This window comes from Echinops telfairi, unplaced genomic scaffold (genome assembly GCF_000313985.2).
Source record: "Echinops telfairi isolate 266 unplaced genomic scaffold, ASM31398v2 ScPeMD7_7;HRSCAF=31, whole genome shotgun sequence".
Taxonomy (NCBI): Eukaryota; Metazoa; Chordata; class Mammalia; order Afrosoricida; family Tenrecidae; genus Echinops; species Echinops telfairi.
In genome coordinates this window covers 17,581,126-17,598,004 of record NW_022103904.1, presented here as the reverse complement: position 1 = coordinate 17,598,004, position 16,879 = coordinate 17,581,126, and the positions used below count along the sequence as shown (strand labels likewise).

Sequence of the window (16,879 nt, the reverse complement as noted above, 5' to 3'; positions counted from 1 at the left end):
AAGTAGGAATGGTCACAAAGTTTGGATAGAAGCCCTGTAATTTAATCTTAGTAATTTCCACATTCCAACACTGTATATCTGATGGCCAGGCTCTGAGTTATCATCCTACTGTTCCTCATTTGTTCTGGTATGGTCCAAATGCAAATAACCATGGGCCCTTTCTACTCCTAACACCTTTTATGAAACCTTCCCTTTTTAAAGTGTGTAAAATCATTTAGCTCTTCCATATAGACCTGAAGACTTTTAACTCAAGCCATGCCTCAAGATCTCCAGTGTTCTAACCCTTCTCACTGTTTGGAGCTGCCTGCATGGCCGCTGTTAGACCCTTTCTCTGCCCTGTTCTTCATGGACCCTCATAACTCTGTCATTCCCTCTGCAATTTGCACCCCAGAAAGTTATCAGTGCAGTGTTCTAGGGAAACAGGCAAATTTAACCAATATGTGAAACAACGTTTACATAGCTACTATACACAGATTATAGTAAAAGGACCAAAACTTTGATCATTTTGAGGCTTAGAAATGGAGATCTAGAATAAGCTTTATTTTTCCAATCTTATCCAGCACATTTTATTGAAAGAGCATCCAAGTCATTGGCATGGAAATTGATTCACTATATAAAACAAGGAGATAGAGGGTTTCATCTATTTCAGTCGAATTTGTATGATGTTGGTTTTCTTTTTTATCTCATGTTGCCCCTTACATAGATAGGTTAAGTTAATAACATTTTGTATTCTGCTCTTTTTATTTGTGAGCCATTATAAAGATTTTTTAAAATTAGGGTCCTGGCTATAATATTAATGTAACTGATGTTTTTGCCCTTAGCTTCTTTGCAAGATGAGGCAGAATTTAAACTAGATTGTACTGCTGAACAAATGATTTTTTTTCTATTTGAATTCTGTATATATGTATACAGAATATGTATATTGTATATGTATACAATACAGAATATGTATTATGTATATAAGATTTTCCTTCTTTTTTAGTGTCTGAAGGAAAAAGAAGAGACTTTCTACTTCCATAAAGAGTTGCAATCTCAGAAACCCTAGGGGGGAGTTCTACATTGTCCTATAGGGTCGCTATGAGTCAGTGTAGACTGGATGGCAGTGTGTTTTGTGATTGAATGTGAATGCTCGTCAATAAATTGGGATCCTCTATGTTTCTTGGGACAGGTGAGGCTGCCAGCTATTACCTCAAAGCATCCAAGCAAAGTGGGAACTCCTGTCAGCTCCAAAGAGACTTCTGGAAATAGACTATCCTTTCCTCCAATGTAAGTGGACTAGCAACATGAAGACTGACTGACCTAACTTTGGGTTTGACCTGCGGTCTTCATACAGTTGAGTTACTATTGGCCCAATGACAGGCTGCTCAATCATATGTTTTGGCCAATGCTTTTTGTGACTTTGTCACAACCTCCCTTAGTCGTCTACTGTGCAAAAACCTTGAGGTCTGTGTCTGCATTTCCTAACTTCTGAATTCCATTATCAATCCCATCTCAGCCTCTCTTCCTATGCCCATCGAGGACATTTCTTCCCTTTTCCATACCGGGTATGCCATGCTGGTCTGTAGGCACAGATGGTACACTTCTCCAATAAACTTCTCATTTCTTCAGCAGCCTTAAATTGACCTGCTTGCAACCTGGCTGCAGGATCCTTCCCCTCATGAAAGTTGGCCTTAGTTGGCTGCCTTTTAAATTCTGGAGCATTTTTTACATCTGCGTGTTGCCTCATTCTGTTCTCGTCTATGCCACTGAGTGCTCCCTCTTTTCTGTTGCCTTGTTTCACATTTGTTTTAAAAATATTTAAGTTGCTCAGATATTTTGTTTAATCCCCTAGCAGGAGATTTAAAACATATGGGCTTCCATTTTTTTTGTTTTGTTTTTGTTTTTTCTAGAATCCTAGGTTTGCGTCTCAATAAATGTATTAATTATCTCACCCTTAAAGCAGTTTCTAAACAGTGGAGAAAAATAATCAGTTCTACTGGAGTGTGACAAATGCAATGAAAGCACCAAGTTCAGACTGACAGGGAGAAAAAGTAAATGGACGAAGGAACATTGAGAAAATTCTAATATAGAGCCACCAGATAATAGGATACCTGATCAGTTGACCTCCCTCTTCACCCATCCTAAATTTACTCTAGGTTTCAAATTTGTTCACTTGTTCTAAGACAGAAAATGTCCCTTTGCCTTAGTTTAACATTTCCAGTGGTCTTTTCTTTTTTCCTTTATTGTTTTCTGTTTTGTTTTTTGTTGTTTCTGTTATGTTTCTCAGTTTACGAAGCACAGAAAGATTATATGCAGAGAGAGAATAACTGCTGTAATAAATAGCCTATTGGGGATAAGAGAGGAGAAGGTTATGGGGAATTGGGGAGCAAATGATATGGGATGGGGAGGTATACTAGAACTGATTGTGATTATCTGTCTATCTATACCACTCTTTTTAAATGAGACTTGTATAGAAGCATATGATTATTATATCAATAAAAATCTTGGCCAAAAACTCCAGGGTAGGTAAGTCTATAAAGACAAAAACTAGATCAGTTGTTTGGGTTGCAACAGGAGAGGTAGAGGGACAGGAGATGTTGATAACAATAGATGCACCAATGGGAAAAATATCCTAAAACTGATGGTTATGGCAACGATTGCACATTTTTCTTGTATTTGAACCATTGATTTATATGCTATGTGAATTGTATGTTGTTAATAAAATGTTTTTTTTTAAAAACGAGAGAACATCTTAAGAAATAAGTCTAAAAAAAAAGAAGTCTGAGGTTCAGAAAACAAGTGATGCCTGTCACCTGTTTACCTTCAAATTTCATATGCTTCCACTGCGCCCAACTTCCCAGTCACTCCCTTCAGGGTGTGCCGTCCACTAAAATGAAGCTAATGGTGCAATGCTGAACGTGGACCTATGCTCAGAGAGAGGACAGAGCTATAGATAAGGGAGTGGAGGGCTGGCAGATAAACTTAATGTGAACATATATAAGGAAGAAATATGTTTACCAGCTTATTGAAATGATACACTCTAAATAGCCCATCAGTGTGAAAGAAAGGGGTGATGTCTTCTGAAAACAGTTTCCCTGTGAATCACTACATTTTTTTCTTTAGTTGGGTATTATAAAGAAAGGTTTTGGGGACTAGGCTAAGCATGTTCTCTCCTACGTGTAAGAGAGATGCTTTGTGTACTTCCTCACACTTCAAAATGAAAGAGGGATCTCCATTATGTATTTTGTTTTATTTTAATATTTTATTGCGGTTTGGGGGAAGTTTACATAGTGAATTAATTTCCCATTCAGCCATCTACACATTTTTTTTTTTTGTAATACTCTTCACTATCAGCCCTCCTCTCACTTTCTCCCTGGCTTGCTCATTCCCGTTTGCCCATCTCTCCTGCCTCTCCCTGCATTCTGAACTTTGGCTTGGGGGAAAATACTGTCCGTTTGGTCTCATGAAGGTGCTTGTTTGGAGGAATACTTTCCTCCTGGGTGTTATTTTACTGTTGGACTGAACGGGGATCTCCAGGTGTGGGTTCACTTCCAAGTTTGAAGAATATCTAAGGGCTGTAGTCTCTGGGGTCCCACCAGTAAAGATGGTCTCTTTTTACATTTTGAATTTTGTCCAATAATTTTCTCCCACTCTGTCAAGCAGATTCTATTATCTTTATCATAAATAAGGTGAGCACCATCTGGTTCTTCTAGTCTCATGCTAGTGGAAACTGAATTACCGACTAATTGTTTCTTTTAGCTTCTGATTTTCTTCACTGTTCTGTGCTCCAGCCAGAAAGAGACTTCTTAGATGGCCACTCACTAGATTTGAAGAGCCAGTTACTATTCATCAAAGTAGGATATACAGCATTGTCTTTATGGACTATATTGTGATACTTAACCTTGATTTCCCCAACACTGTGGCCTAAACCCTCAAGAATGTTTGGTTGTGGCTAAGAAATTATCAAAGTGTTTCAGTCTCCATGTTCTACAAACATATATTTGCAGCACAGATAAATAAACCAAATTCACTGCCATGGAGTTGATGCCAACTCACCAACCATATTGGATAGGGTAGTACTACCTTGTAAGTTTCTGAGACTTTACTAGAGTCGAAAGCCCTGTCTTTACTAGAGTAGACAGCCTGTCTCTTTACTAGAGTCGAAAGCCCCATCTTTCTCCTGTAGAGCAGCGCTTGGTATCAAACTGCTGGCCTTGCAATTAGCAGCCCACCATGTAAACACTACACCACCAGGGTTCCTGAGCCTGTATAAATACTTACATAGAGATGACCTCTACCATTCCTGTGTATGCTCAGGGTGTACTGCCAAGTGTCATCCCAAACCTATTCAGCTTACATATCTATCTGTACGCCCACTCAGAAATTATTGTGGATGTACAATGTTATCATTGCTATTGTAGGATTATGTCTGTAACCGTATTTACCGTTGTTACCGTTTACAGTTACATACTTCCCAGGGTTATCGTTTGCCTTGGTCATATAGTACTAGGCCCGCCTTTGTTGTATGTTGCCTTTCCAGTCACTCAAGTTTGTACATGTGTACCATGAAAGTAGTGAGATTTTTCTCCCTCCTGCTTCCATTTTTCGACAATACCAAAGGATGTTTCTTTCTGCTTGTAAACCTTTAGTAGTCTCATACAACATGACTGACCATTTGCACTCAGCGTAATATCCTCCAAGTTCAGCTATATGAGGAGGCGTTTCACACATTCTTCATTGTTCTGTAATATTGTATACGATTCCGTTGAGCTTATGAACCATAGTTTGTTTATCCATTCATTGGTTGATGGGCTTAGGTTGTTTTCTTCTTTTTGCTATTTTGAATAATATTGTGTTCACATGGGTGTACAAAGACCTCTTTGTGTCACAGCTCTTGTCTTATAAAATATATACCTAGCAGTGAGATTGTTGGATCATAGGTTAGCTAATTTCTAATTTTTAAGGAAGCCCCATGCCATTTTATAATTCCACAAACAGTGTCTGAGAATCCTAGCCTCCCCTCGCCAGCATTCTGTTTGTTGGCCATTGCTTTATTGCCAGAGTGAGATGGCTTCTCATTGTTTAGATGTGTATCTCTAACATCTGATGATTGCAAGCATCTTCAGCTATTTGTTGGCCAACTAAATATCTTCTGTGGTTAAATGATTGCTCATGATGTTTTCTTAATTTTTAATCGGACCATTTGAGCAGCATTGTTGTCATTTCTCTGAATGTTTGGTAGAATTCTCTAGAGAATCTGCTTGGGTCAGTACTTCATTTTGTTATTTGTTGTTTGTTTTTGTTTTTTTAATGATCTCTTCAAATTCTTCCTTAAGGGTTCTGTTTAATTTTTCTACCACCGTCTGTATTAGTTTAGGTAGGTTGTGTGTTTCAAAAGAGATATCCATTTCTTCATGGTTTTCAAATTTGTTAGAGAACAGTTCTTCATAATATTCTATTATTACCCTTTGTAACTCAGTTGGTTCTATTGTCATATTCATTTTGTGTTGTTGTATATGTTATTTACCTCTTCTCTACTTTTCCTTGTTGGGTTTTCTAGTGGTTTATTCATTTTATTAATCCTTTTAAAGAACCAACTTCTTGTCCTGTTGATTCTGTTGGTGCATTTATTTCTGGTCAAGTTTTAATTTTCTTTCTCTGTTCTGATAGCTGGGGCCGTAGGTGGCGTGTTTTCTGTGGGTTTCAGTAATAGGTTTAAGGTCTTCCTTCCATTTGGATTTGTGTGTTTCTTACCAAGTTGACCTCTGAGCACTCTTTGCTGTGTCTGAAAGGTTTGGGTATATTATGTTTTCATTTTTGTTTGCTTGTAGAAACTCCTTTATTCCCTCTGTAAGCCCAAAATATTAAAACAGGTTGCTATTTAGTTAGCACATACAAGGGAGAGTCACAAAGTATTCCTACAGAATAATAGAAAACTATATTTAACAAAAATATCAAAATTTGAAGGTGATATTTCTCAACAATTTGTCCACGTAGGTCTGTGTACTTGTGAAAGCAGTGTGTGATCTCTCACTTTCCCCTGAAGAAAGCACAGATGCAGTTTGAGCATCATTGAGGACTAAAATCTTGTTTCTTTTCAATGTGCTTTTGTGCTTGGGGAATAACTAAGTCTGAAGGTTTAAGATCATGGCCGTTGTGAGGATACGGTAGTGTTTCCCAATGAAATACTCATAGGACAGCCCTTGCTGCCCCACAAGCATGAGCAGATATATATTGTTGTGATGGGAAAAAATCCTTGGGGCAACCTCTCTAGACTTTGACTTAAAAAAATGCAGTTGCCCATTTTCTTAAAAACTCCCTCCCAAGGAGCCTCCATGACCACCAGTGTCCTTTTAGAAAGACCATGAAGATTACCCCTGGGGACCCCCCCAAACCACTCTCCGTAGCCTCCCCTCCACTTGGAACTTAACTGGCCCCGTAGGTCCTCTTGGAGCCACGCTCTTTGGAGGCATTTTAATGAGATGAAGACAAGTGTATTGTGGAGAGAGCTTGACTGCAACCGTCCGCTGATCGTTCAGACCGTTCAGGCTGTTTGGTTTGGAATAAATCTGCGTGGGTCTGAGCTCGCACAATGCTTTTTAAACTTAACCTCACATTTGACTCTTTTCCTTTTTCTTTATATATTTATGGCATTATGATTGTTATGGTGTGTTTTTAATTTAGTGAGGCTTGTATAGTGATCCATGTGCACTGGAAGAGGATATGTGCTATGCTGTGTAGGGATAAAATCTTCCATATATATCCATGACAGGAAGTGAGTGGATCATGTTGTTCAGAGCTTCTGTATCTTTGTTGAATTTTGTTATAATCCTGCCCTTCATCAACAGTGATGTGTTAAAGTCTCCTATTGTTTTTATTTCCAATTATGTTAATTTGTTTAATATGTTTTAGAGATCTCTGTGGAGTGCATAGATATTGATTATGATTATAGAATTGGCCTACTATTCCTTATGCAATGCCCTTCCTTGTCTCTTAGCACTGGCCCGTAAGCCTATTTTATCAGAGATTAATATTACCCTCCTCTCATTCTTGTTTTGGTTGCGGTTTGCTTAATCCATGTTTTATCCACTGGTTCTTAGTTTATTTTTATCTTTGTATCTAAGGTATGTCACTTGTTTACAACATATTGATGGGCCATATTTTCTTATCCATTCTTCCACACTCAGGAATCCATTAATCCAGCTAATGTCCCTATAGACTTACCTATTCTGGATTTCCTATGCAGAAAAACATACCCAGGAAATCAACAACAACAACAAACTAACAACAGTAACAAGTAAAACAGATAAACCTCAATTGAAAAGAGTTGAAAATATTAAAAACTAAAACAGATTTAAAATATTTCAAAGGGTGATCGAATGATAAGGCATTAAAATTTAACCTCAATAAATCTCCAATAATTCACTGTCCATTGCACTGTGCATGATAGCAATGCTATTCTCAGTGTTATTTTGGATAGGTATGAATTTACTGCTGACATTTAATTGTTTTGTGTGTGTGTGTGTGTGTGTGTGTGTGTGTGTGTTGATGATTTCTTTGATCCTTATACTTTCTGTGCTGTTTTTTCATTTAGGAGTTCGTGTTTGTTTTTGTTTTGTTTTTCATCTTCTCCATTACTGTTTATGTTTAACGAGTCTATGGTTTTTTTCTTTATTATTTTTCTGAGAAATTTTATTAATTTCCTTTGTGGTTATATTGAAATTTCCCTTTATTTTCCCAAATTGAAAAGTCTGTTCTATCTAGATACTGCCTTAATATTCTTTCCATATGTGAGTTCCTTAGCTGCATCATTTATTCCTGTTTGGGTTTGAATGTGTCATTGTTTCTAGATTGTTGTCCCTGTAGTTGTTGTTAGGTGCCATTGAGTCGGTTCCAACACATAGCAACTCTACTCACAACAGAAGGAAACACTGCCCAACCCTGCGCCACACTCACATTTGCTTCTATGCCTGAGCCCTTGTGGCAGCCAATCGTCTTGTTGAGGGCCTTCCTCTTTTTCTCTGCCCTTCCACTTGACCAAGCATGATGTCCTTCTCCAAGAACTTGGGTCTCCTGACAAACATTTCCAAAGTTGATGTCTCCAGTCCCATTTTCCATTCTTTAACTTGATTGCATTTTAAAGATTCTTTTATCTGGGTTGGTTTCTAAGTGATTGTGTCATATTTCTTAATCTCAAGTTGTCGTCTGACATAGTATTTTCTCTGTCTGAGGACTCCCGTTTACATTCCTTGTATAGTTGGTCTAGTTTTTACAAACTTGCTTAATTTCAGTTTATTAGGACATCTCCTAATTTCATTATCATATATAAGGGACAATTTATATTCTCTGGATATATAGCTCTGGGTGAGCACTTTTTTTATTTCAACTTTTCTATTTGTCATCCCATTGCCTTCTTGCCTATATGATTTCTGCTTAGAATTGAGACCTTTGTCTTATTGGTTCCCCTTTATAAACTAACATTTCATTTCTCTGAAAGAAATGGATTGTCTCTGATATTGGAAAGTTTGTGATTTTCTTTGTGTGTCAATCAAATCGTGTTCCATTTTGTAGAGCTTCTTAGATGGACAGTGTCTTGTCTTTTATGGTATTAGGGAAGTTTTCTAGAATATCTTGGAAAATGTTCTCCGTGCTTCTCCCTCCCCCCACATGCCCTTTTGTGTCTCTTTCTGTTTTGGGTTTTCTGTCATTCATAAATTGTTCCTCTTGTTGATATTTCATATACCTCTTAGTCTTTCTTCATTTTTCTTCACCTTTTTCCTGGTTGTTCCTCTAGCAAATAGGTAGCAAGGGATTTGTTCTCTATTTTGCCGATTTTGAGTTTCATTGACTCATTTACTTTGTCCTTCTAATCCTTCATCTATTTCTAATTTTATTGTTATTGTAGTTTCCTAGTTGCTGTTTTCGTGTGATTCCTAAGTATATACCATATCATTTGATTCTTGTATTATTTTCTTGAATTCTAGAGTTATTCTTTTCCTGCTTGATTTTGTATGTTTTCTTCTTGATCTCTTGAAGATCCTTTTACATAAATCATTAGATTCCTTATCAGTTAGTTCCAGTACCAGTTCTTTTTGAGAAAGGTTTTCTGGTTCTTTATTGTGATTACTAGCTGGAACTCTCTTGTTTTGCTTCTGTAAGTAATTTAATATGTTCTCTTGTTTCCAAGTTGCCTTGCATCTTTTGACCCTTTCTAGGCAAGGAGGTAGCAGGGAGGAAAAAGAGTGAGCATTGGGCAGGTGGCGAAAGGCAGGGAGGGAGTTCAGACGGCTCTGTTGGGTTCATGTCGCTGCTGCTTGTCAAAAGGCAGTGACATAGTAGCAGAAGGAGCTGAGTCAGCAGATAGAAAGGGCTGGACAAGGAGCCAAGCACTCCTTTGTTGGGCTGGCTGGTAGGAAAGGCAAAGCAAACCATTAATACCCCAACAGGGCGTTCAGCTGTGTTAGTGCATAGGAAAGGCAGGGCTGACAAGCATTACCAAGCTGAAGTGACCTGCTGCCACTTAATTTCTCCATTATGTTTTAAGGGATAGTAACACATTCTAGATTATGTGTGTTCCTCTGAAAATGGGTTCTAATCAATTATTCACCTTGAAGGTAAGTCTTGAGTATAAAGGTTAATATCAGAATCTGTTTTCAGGGAATAAACGAATAATGACTTAAATTAGTTATTTTCATTGAAAACCAATAATAGACTAGATGAGTTGTTGTCTTAGTTATATAGTGCTACTATGCAGAAATACCAGAAATGGATGGCTTTAAAAACAGAAAGTGATTTTCTCACAATGTTGAGGCTAAAATCTATATCTTTAGCACTGGCTTGAAGGGAAAACTATCTTTCTGTGTCTGCTCTAGTCTTTATCTCATCCTCTTCTGCTTCCTGGTTCCATGGAGATGTCCATGCGTCTTGGCATCTGTCTTACCTTAGCCCTCTCCCCTTGCCCCCACCCCCACTCCCACTTGCTTGTTTAATCTCTCTTTATATCTTGATAGAGATTGGCTCTTTAAGATACACCCTACCCAAATCTTGCTGCAGCACCATAACATAAAATTCATTAACAAAGGGGCTTATAACCAGAGGCATAGTGGTTTAAGCCTTTACAACATATTCTTAGAATTAAATTCATACCAGTTGTTATACCTTGGAACATAATGGAGACCCCTCTCTCCTTCTGTTTTAAAGCACAAGGAACTATGAGTAGGAAACGACTCGATGGCCATGAGTTTGGATTGCTTTTTGATTTTATACTTAAGTTTGACATTAATTTTTCTCTTTTTGAGGCCTGGTCAAAAAAACAGTTCACCAACAAACTTTTCCAAACTTATTAGCAATGGTTATAAGGATGAGTGGTTACAGCAGCGAGCAGAGTCGGAGAAGAGGAGTGTGCACTCCTCAAGAACGTCGGTGTCATCCAGGTCTGCAGAGGACCCTGAAGAGCCCCAAGAGACTGGGACGCCTCCAGAGCCAGCGCTCCCCGAGGGCTCTCCGAAAGCTGAAGGTAAAGGCAACTCTCAAGCCATTTCTATCCCTGGGCATTTTAATGAATGATGATTGCAGCAGCTGACATTTCCCCATCTCATCGTGATATTGAATAATCTAAAATGAATAATCCAGAAACCATGCTCACCAGTCAACAGAGGGGTTGAGGTTACAACGAATAAATTAGTTAGAATATTTCCTATAATTAAAAGTTCAAAATATCATGTTACTTTCTCTTTTTAAGTAACATATGAAATCATTCCTGGTCGTTGGACAAGCCTTTATTAAATCTATTGCATTTATGTTTAGTTCCTATAACTCTATCAGTTATTGAGCATGTATCATAGGCAACTTACTTTTACTCGTATAGCCTCCTCCCTTTCATTGGCCAAGGAGGAGGTGTGTTATGTCTCCATAAACATTTGAAATGTTGATGTGATATTTTATTAGGGTTATTTATCCTGACCTTGTTTTACCTCACCCATTACCCCAGTGGTAGCACTTCGTTGCACTAGCAGGGGACTGCAGGTACTTATGGAGTGCCCATTCTGTACCTGCCCTCCTGCCTGGCCCATCCAGTTTTGTTAACTACAGTCTATTCTTTCCGTCATCGAGTTTGGTGGAACCAGAGGAGATGGTGCTAAGAATTGTACTTTTGAATTTTGCAATGTTGGCTGTGTTTTCTGATGGATGTTGTTTCGGTAACACCACATTTTAACTCTTTTTCTAAGTAATTATGGCTTTTTCATTTTAGTCGATTCCATTAAATTGAATGACTGATGTACTTGTTCTTTATTACAGAGTCAACTATTCCAAGTGAGTATTCCTAAAGAAATTGAACTACATCAAAACCTAAAGTGTCCTACCAAAACATCCAAAAATCACAGGTGGATCTAGTTCTCCGTTTTGAAACTGAGGGCTCAGCAGCCTATGGTGTTCTTCTCCAAACTGCATGTATCTTAGCTACGAAGGCGCACACCAGATTTACTGCACAGAAATCAAACAGGGCTCTAGAAACACTTTGGAGACAACAGAAGAAGGACGACTTTCATTATTGCAACAAAATCATCGTATCTTTTTATGTGTATTATAAAAGAAAACATACTTGAGTTTAGTACAGAGACTTTTTTTGATATTTTATTGGCATATACTTCACATATTACACAATTCAGTAGTTGAATCCTATTAAGAATTGTGCAATCATCAAATCAATTTTAGAACGTTTTCTTCTTTCTCCTACTCATTGCTGTTAGTTCTCCTTTCCTTCCAACCTACTCTGCCATGCCCCTAGGTAATTATTAGTCCAGTTATTGTCTTTATAGATTTACCTATCCTGGAATTCAGACACAGAAAATCATACAAAACACAAACAAGAAACAAGCTAAACAAAATCCAATGACAAAGTAAGACATAGAAAATCCTCAACTGAAATGAAGGCAGGCAATATTTAAAATTGAAACAATTTTAAAATGGGTCAAAAGGGAGATCAAATATAAGGTGTTAAATTTTTACCTAACTACATCTGCCATAATAAACTGTATAATACTCTGTCTGATAACAAGGTTATTCACCTCTCCTGACTATGATCAGTGGGGATTCACAGGAATCTTAATCCATGTGGCCACCCTGCAAGTAGATTTTGGGCTTCCACCATCATCCATAGACTTCTACAAACCAGGTGTTCTGAATTCAAGCTCTGGTACTGTTCCCTCCTCTGGATTTGGATTTTATTATTTACAATTCTTGGATCACACAGGCTGGTGTGCTTCTTCCATGTAGGCTTAGTTGACTCCAAACTTAGATGGCTACTCGTTTTAAGACAAGCATGTAAGACCCTGGATGCTATTCTTTTTGACAACCAGGCACCATCTGATTTTTACAACACACTGTGCTATAGCACCCACATGTTTAGTGATCTTTTCAGGAGGGTGAGTAGAGAGTAAGGCCATTAGAGACCTATGTTTAAAATGGAGAAATACAATTAAACGTAAAAAGTAGTAAAACAGAATTTATTTCACCCGCAACATGATGCAGGATCAAAGAAGCTGTCATTTGCATAAGTTTTAAAACTTTACCATTGGATAAATTATTACAGATATGATATAATCTGTATATTTGCATTAGCAACAAAACAATTTTAGCCATTGAAAATGAACGAAAGACCACGTCAACATGTCTTCTGGAATAACAAACATTCGGCTGAGCAGCTTCATTTCCTTGAATGTTTTAGAGCCCCAAGCTGTTTGCTAACAGATCCCACTATCCTCTCTCATCCTGGTCTAATTTTTCTTTCCTGTATTTCTTTACCTGTCTGTTTCCTAGTCCTTCTGCTGTTTACTTGGTTCTTATTTTTATAAGTGGCAATAGCTAATCTAGATCATGTTTTTTTTCCTTCTGGTTGTAAAATCTCCTCTTAGACTTAGAGCCTAGTGCTATAACTTTCTGCATTTAAAAAGCCCAAGGACTTCTTAGGAATGGTTCTTTCCCTCTACGATAAACAGAATATGCTTGTTGTTATGCAATTTTTAGAGCGATTCTAGACGTTTTTAACTTGCTAGGAAGTAAGACTTTGAAAGGGTCCAGAGTTAATGTGGATGCATAGAACTTAATGTAAGCACCAAGATGCTGGTGGGGTTTGCTGACTAACCCAGGCTGCATCAACTCCCTCCTGCCCGCTCACCTTCCCCTGACTCTGCTCATACTAGTTAATTCATTAGTGGCATTTTAAATGCATCAGTGTGCAAGATGAGTCTGTTGTATGAGATATGACTTGTGCCTGGTGGTCTGGCTCTACACAAAATTTTTAAATATGCCCTCAGGAGTAATATTTATAAAAAGGTAGAGAAATATATTTTTCTCCACCGTTGATTAAAACTCATGCATATGTCTTAACTTATTAAAATATTTTTTTAAATATTTGCATATCTGTCTACTTATCTGTTGACTTTGTATTACAGGTGCAACAGCAACCCCGTCTGCATTAACACCTGAGGAGCCCAAATGATTCCTAACAGTCTATGTGTTTAGCACAGTTATTTTTATGCACCTATCTGACATGACTGTGTTTCAGCTATAGTTATAAGGTTATTGTTAGATTTTAGTAATATAAATTCTTATGAAATATTTACTTTGCTCTAGATTTGTCATCCTTGTAGCCTAAATTGTGTATGTGTTGAGTTTTATATATTTCCTTTTTCTGGAGTGTCTCATGTTGCTTTTGTTGCCTTTGGCCTAAGGATGTCCCAGGATCTTAGAACCAATCACTTCTTCCCTGGTATGTCAATGGCTGATATCACTTCCCAGTGCTGGACTACTGTTACATAGTAGTTCTCCTGTAATCAATTGTTTAGAGTCTTTAACTAGAAAAACACTTATAGAATTTGTTTTCACCCTTCATTATTTTATTCTTGACCTTTTTAGAAGTAAATTTTTGGTTATAAAATACTTAATTCTGAAATACTGTGATACAGCTTATAAAAATAAACTTTTAATTTAGTATGCCTTAAAGTTGTAAACACTTAAGAACATTGTAGCCTTTGCTAATTTGAAATTTTTCCTGATACCTTTTGCATAAAGTGAAATCCAAAATATTAATAACTTACTATATTCTGTCTGAAGCAAATGTTTAATTTAAATATTGACCAGACATAAGAATTTTTAATAATTACCTTGTTTTTAAATTGTTGTTATTGTTTATATACAAGTAAGTAGTATTAGAATTTGGTTTATATTTGCTATCTTTAATTCATTAATAAAACAATCATTTTCTGCAGGAAGATTTTCAGCAAACCTAATAAGGTCATAGATATTTTAACTTCCTTCCTAGAATAAACTTATCATGCATTTGCTCACCTAACATTGTAAATTAGTTCTTTAAATGAGGTATTTAATTGTGCACATCTATATGACTGGATTAAACAGATATTACTATTGAAGATTGTACAATGTGAAAGGTTGTATATACTTAACAAAAAAAGTTACTATTGAATAAAAAGAATTATACCATTACAGTAAAGCACATATTTTCTACCTCTTTTCTCTTTATCCCTCTTTTTCTTAACCCTGATTCCTAAAACCTTCCCCCCGATTTATTGAAAAATATCACCAGGAGTAGATTGCTGTGAACTCTTTCTTTTTTTTTTTTTCTTTCTTTCTCTTCTAGGTTATTATTGAAACTGAAATTTGTTCTTTACAGAAGTAGAAAGCACAGTTTTGAATAAAGATTTGGGATGAAACCTTATATACACACATACACACATCCTCTACCAGAGCTCTCACAATATTCAAAAATTCTGTGGAGGTGTCTTATGAACCTGATACAACCTTAGCTCCCGTTAAGTCAAAGAGCAAGTTTATTGATATTTCTAAGTTCCATATTCCATATTAGCTGAAGATGATGTTCTCTACCCCCATTGTTTATTTTGAGGACTGATTCATATTAAATAATGTTCCTAGCACAATCCTTGACAAATACATAATTTATTTAATCCCCTCACTTGGCTTAAAGAAACCAAGGCTCAATTTGAGGGTTCATTTGCCCATTAAGGGAGCCCAGTTATTACAATGCTGCTAACAGTCACTCATAACTTTATAATTCTCTCAAAATATCCCACCTTGTCAAACCTATCAGGAAAAGAGAAAAATAATCCAATCTGCATAGTCCCACCCAGTGATGTGGTGGTAGTCACAAAGACTGGCTAGAAGACCCATATCAAGTAATTAGACCACAGTGGGCATGCTGCCTTAAATACCAAAGCATAATGTGCATGGGTGGCTCTACATTCTTTTAGAGTTAAGGGTAAAATGGAAAACCTAAACTAAAACCCAAATAAGCAGCATTAACAACATGGAAGGATATATGTTTATAGACCAAAGGAAGGCCACACCTCAGGAAATTACCCTTTCAAATAATTGGGTGATCGCTTCAGATCCTGAAGGAACGTGATTATATCACATTGTAGAATAGCAGCAACTCCTTAGGTCTTCCAAACCACTGAGAATTGTAGCCTGGACAGTAGACACATTAGTGCTTCTGGGAGATAAAAAGGGAAAAAAGAAGGGAGGTATATCTTTTAGAACTAACTACGTGGTGAAGGGGAAGAGAAACAAGTGGAGAAAATTAAGGATGCCCCAAATTGAAAGTAAGCAAAAACTTGGGAGGACATATACCCTTTCCCTCATACCTCCTGTGATGGTTAATGTTATTTATCCACTTGGTTGAGCTATGATTTTCAGTGGTTTGGCAGACACTGTGTAAGTACTTTCCATTTTGTGATTTGATGGGACCCATCAGTTGATGTTATCAAGTGCTATTCTGCAGCCATCCAATGACCATGTAGTTCTTTGCCTTTGTTCTATCTTTCTGGTGATTGATTGATATGGTGATTGATAGATTTTTCTAAAGCTGAAAGATCTCTGCATTCCTTAAAATCCTACGTGGTCAGCCTTAGACTGGGTTCTCTAGAGAAACAAACCAGTGAAACTGCGTGGTGGTGGTGATGGTGGGTGCCAATGAGCTGGTTTTGACTCATAGTGTTCTTGTGCAACTGATTTACCCAATGCAATGCATTGGTTGCTATATGACTGCTGGTTCCATGTGCATTGATTATCAACCCAAATAAGACAAAATCCTTGAAAACTTCCATCTTTTCAAGTCTTTCTCACTTTCAGCAAAAATATTGTCTCTCTGCATGTCACAGATTGTTTACAAGCCTTCGTCCAAACCTAACAACTACATTCTTCATATCACCCCGTTTTTCCGATGATTTTCTCAGCATACACTTTGAATGAGTATGATGAGAGGATACAACCCTGATGCACACCTTTCCTGGTTTTAAACCCTGCCGTATTCCTGTGCTCTGTTCTCACAACTGCCTATTGATCCATGTACAATTTCTCTTGAGAACAATGAAGTACTCTTCAATTCCCATCCTTCTTTTTTAAAATCATTTTATTGGGGGTTTGTACAATTATCACAATCCATACATACATTCATTGTGTTAAGCACATTTGTACATTTGTTGCCCTCATATTTTAAAATCATTTTATTAGGGGCTCATACAACTCTTATCACAAGGCATACATACATCAATTGTGTAAAGCGCATTTGTACACTCATTGCCCTCATCATTCTCAAAACATTTTCTATCCACTTAAGCCCCCGGCATTAGGTCCTCATTTTCCCCCTCCCTGCTCCCCACTCCCTCATGAGCCCATGATAGTTTATAAATTATTATTTTGTCATATCTTGCCCTGTCCGACATTCTTCACCCACTTTTCTGTTGTCTGTCCCCCAGGAAGGAGGTCACATATTGTTCCTTGTAATCGGTTCCCTCTTTCCAACCCACTCTCCCTCTACCCTCCCAGTATTGCCACTCACACCACTGGTCCTGAAGGGATCATC

The 16,879-nt window shown here is 37.4% G+C and overlaps 1 protein-coding gene across 3 annotated transcripts in view; it reads left to right on the top strand.

Annotated features, from left to right (window-relative positions):
• The window catches only part of CUNH7orf57 (chromosome unknown C7orf57 homolog), a 39,764-nt gene extending 25,280 nt beyond the window's left edge, over positions 1 to 14,484 (top strand). For 2 of the 3 annotated variants that reach the window (XM_045286382.1, XM_045286381.1), the window contains exons 6-9: positions 1,169 to 1,266; positions 10,278 to 10,495; positions 11,278 to 11,292; positions 13,434 to 14,484. In XM_045286382.1, coding sequence (XP_045142317.1) covers positions 1,169 to 1,266; positions 10,278 to 10,495; positions 11,278 to 11,292; positions 13,434 to 13,480 — 378 coding nt within the window. In that variant the 3' untranslated portion in view covers positions 13,481 to 14,484. The remainder of the gene's footprint in view (positions 1 to 1,168; positions 1,267 to 10,277; positions 10,496 to 11,277; positions 11,293 to 13,433) is intronic. The other variant, XM_045286383.1, reaches the window with a different exon arrangement.
• Positions 14,485 to 16,879: the final 2,395 nt, after the last annotated feature.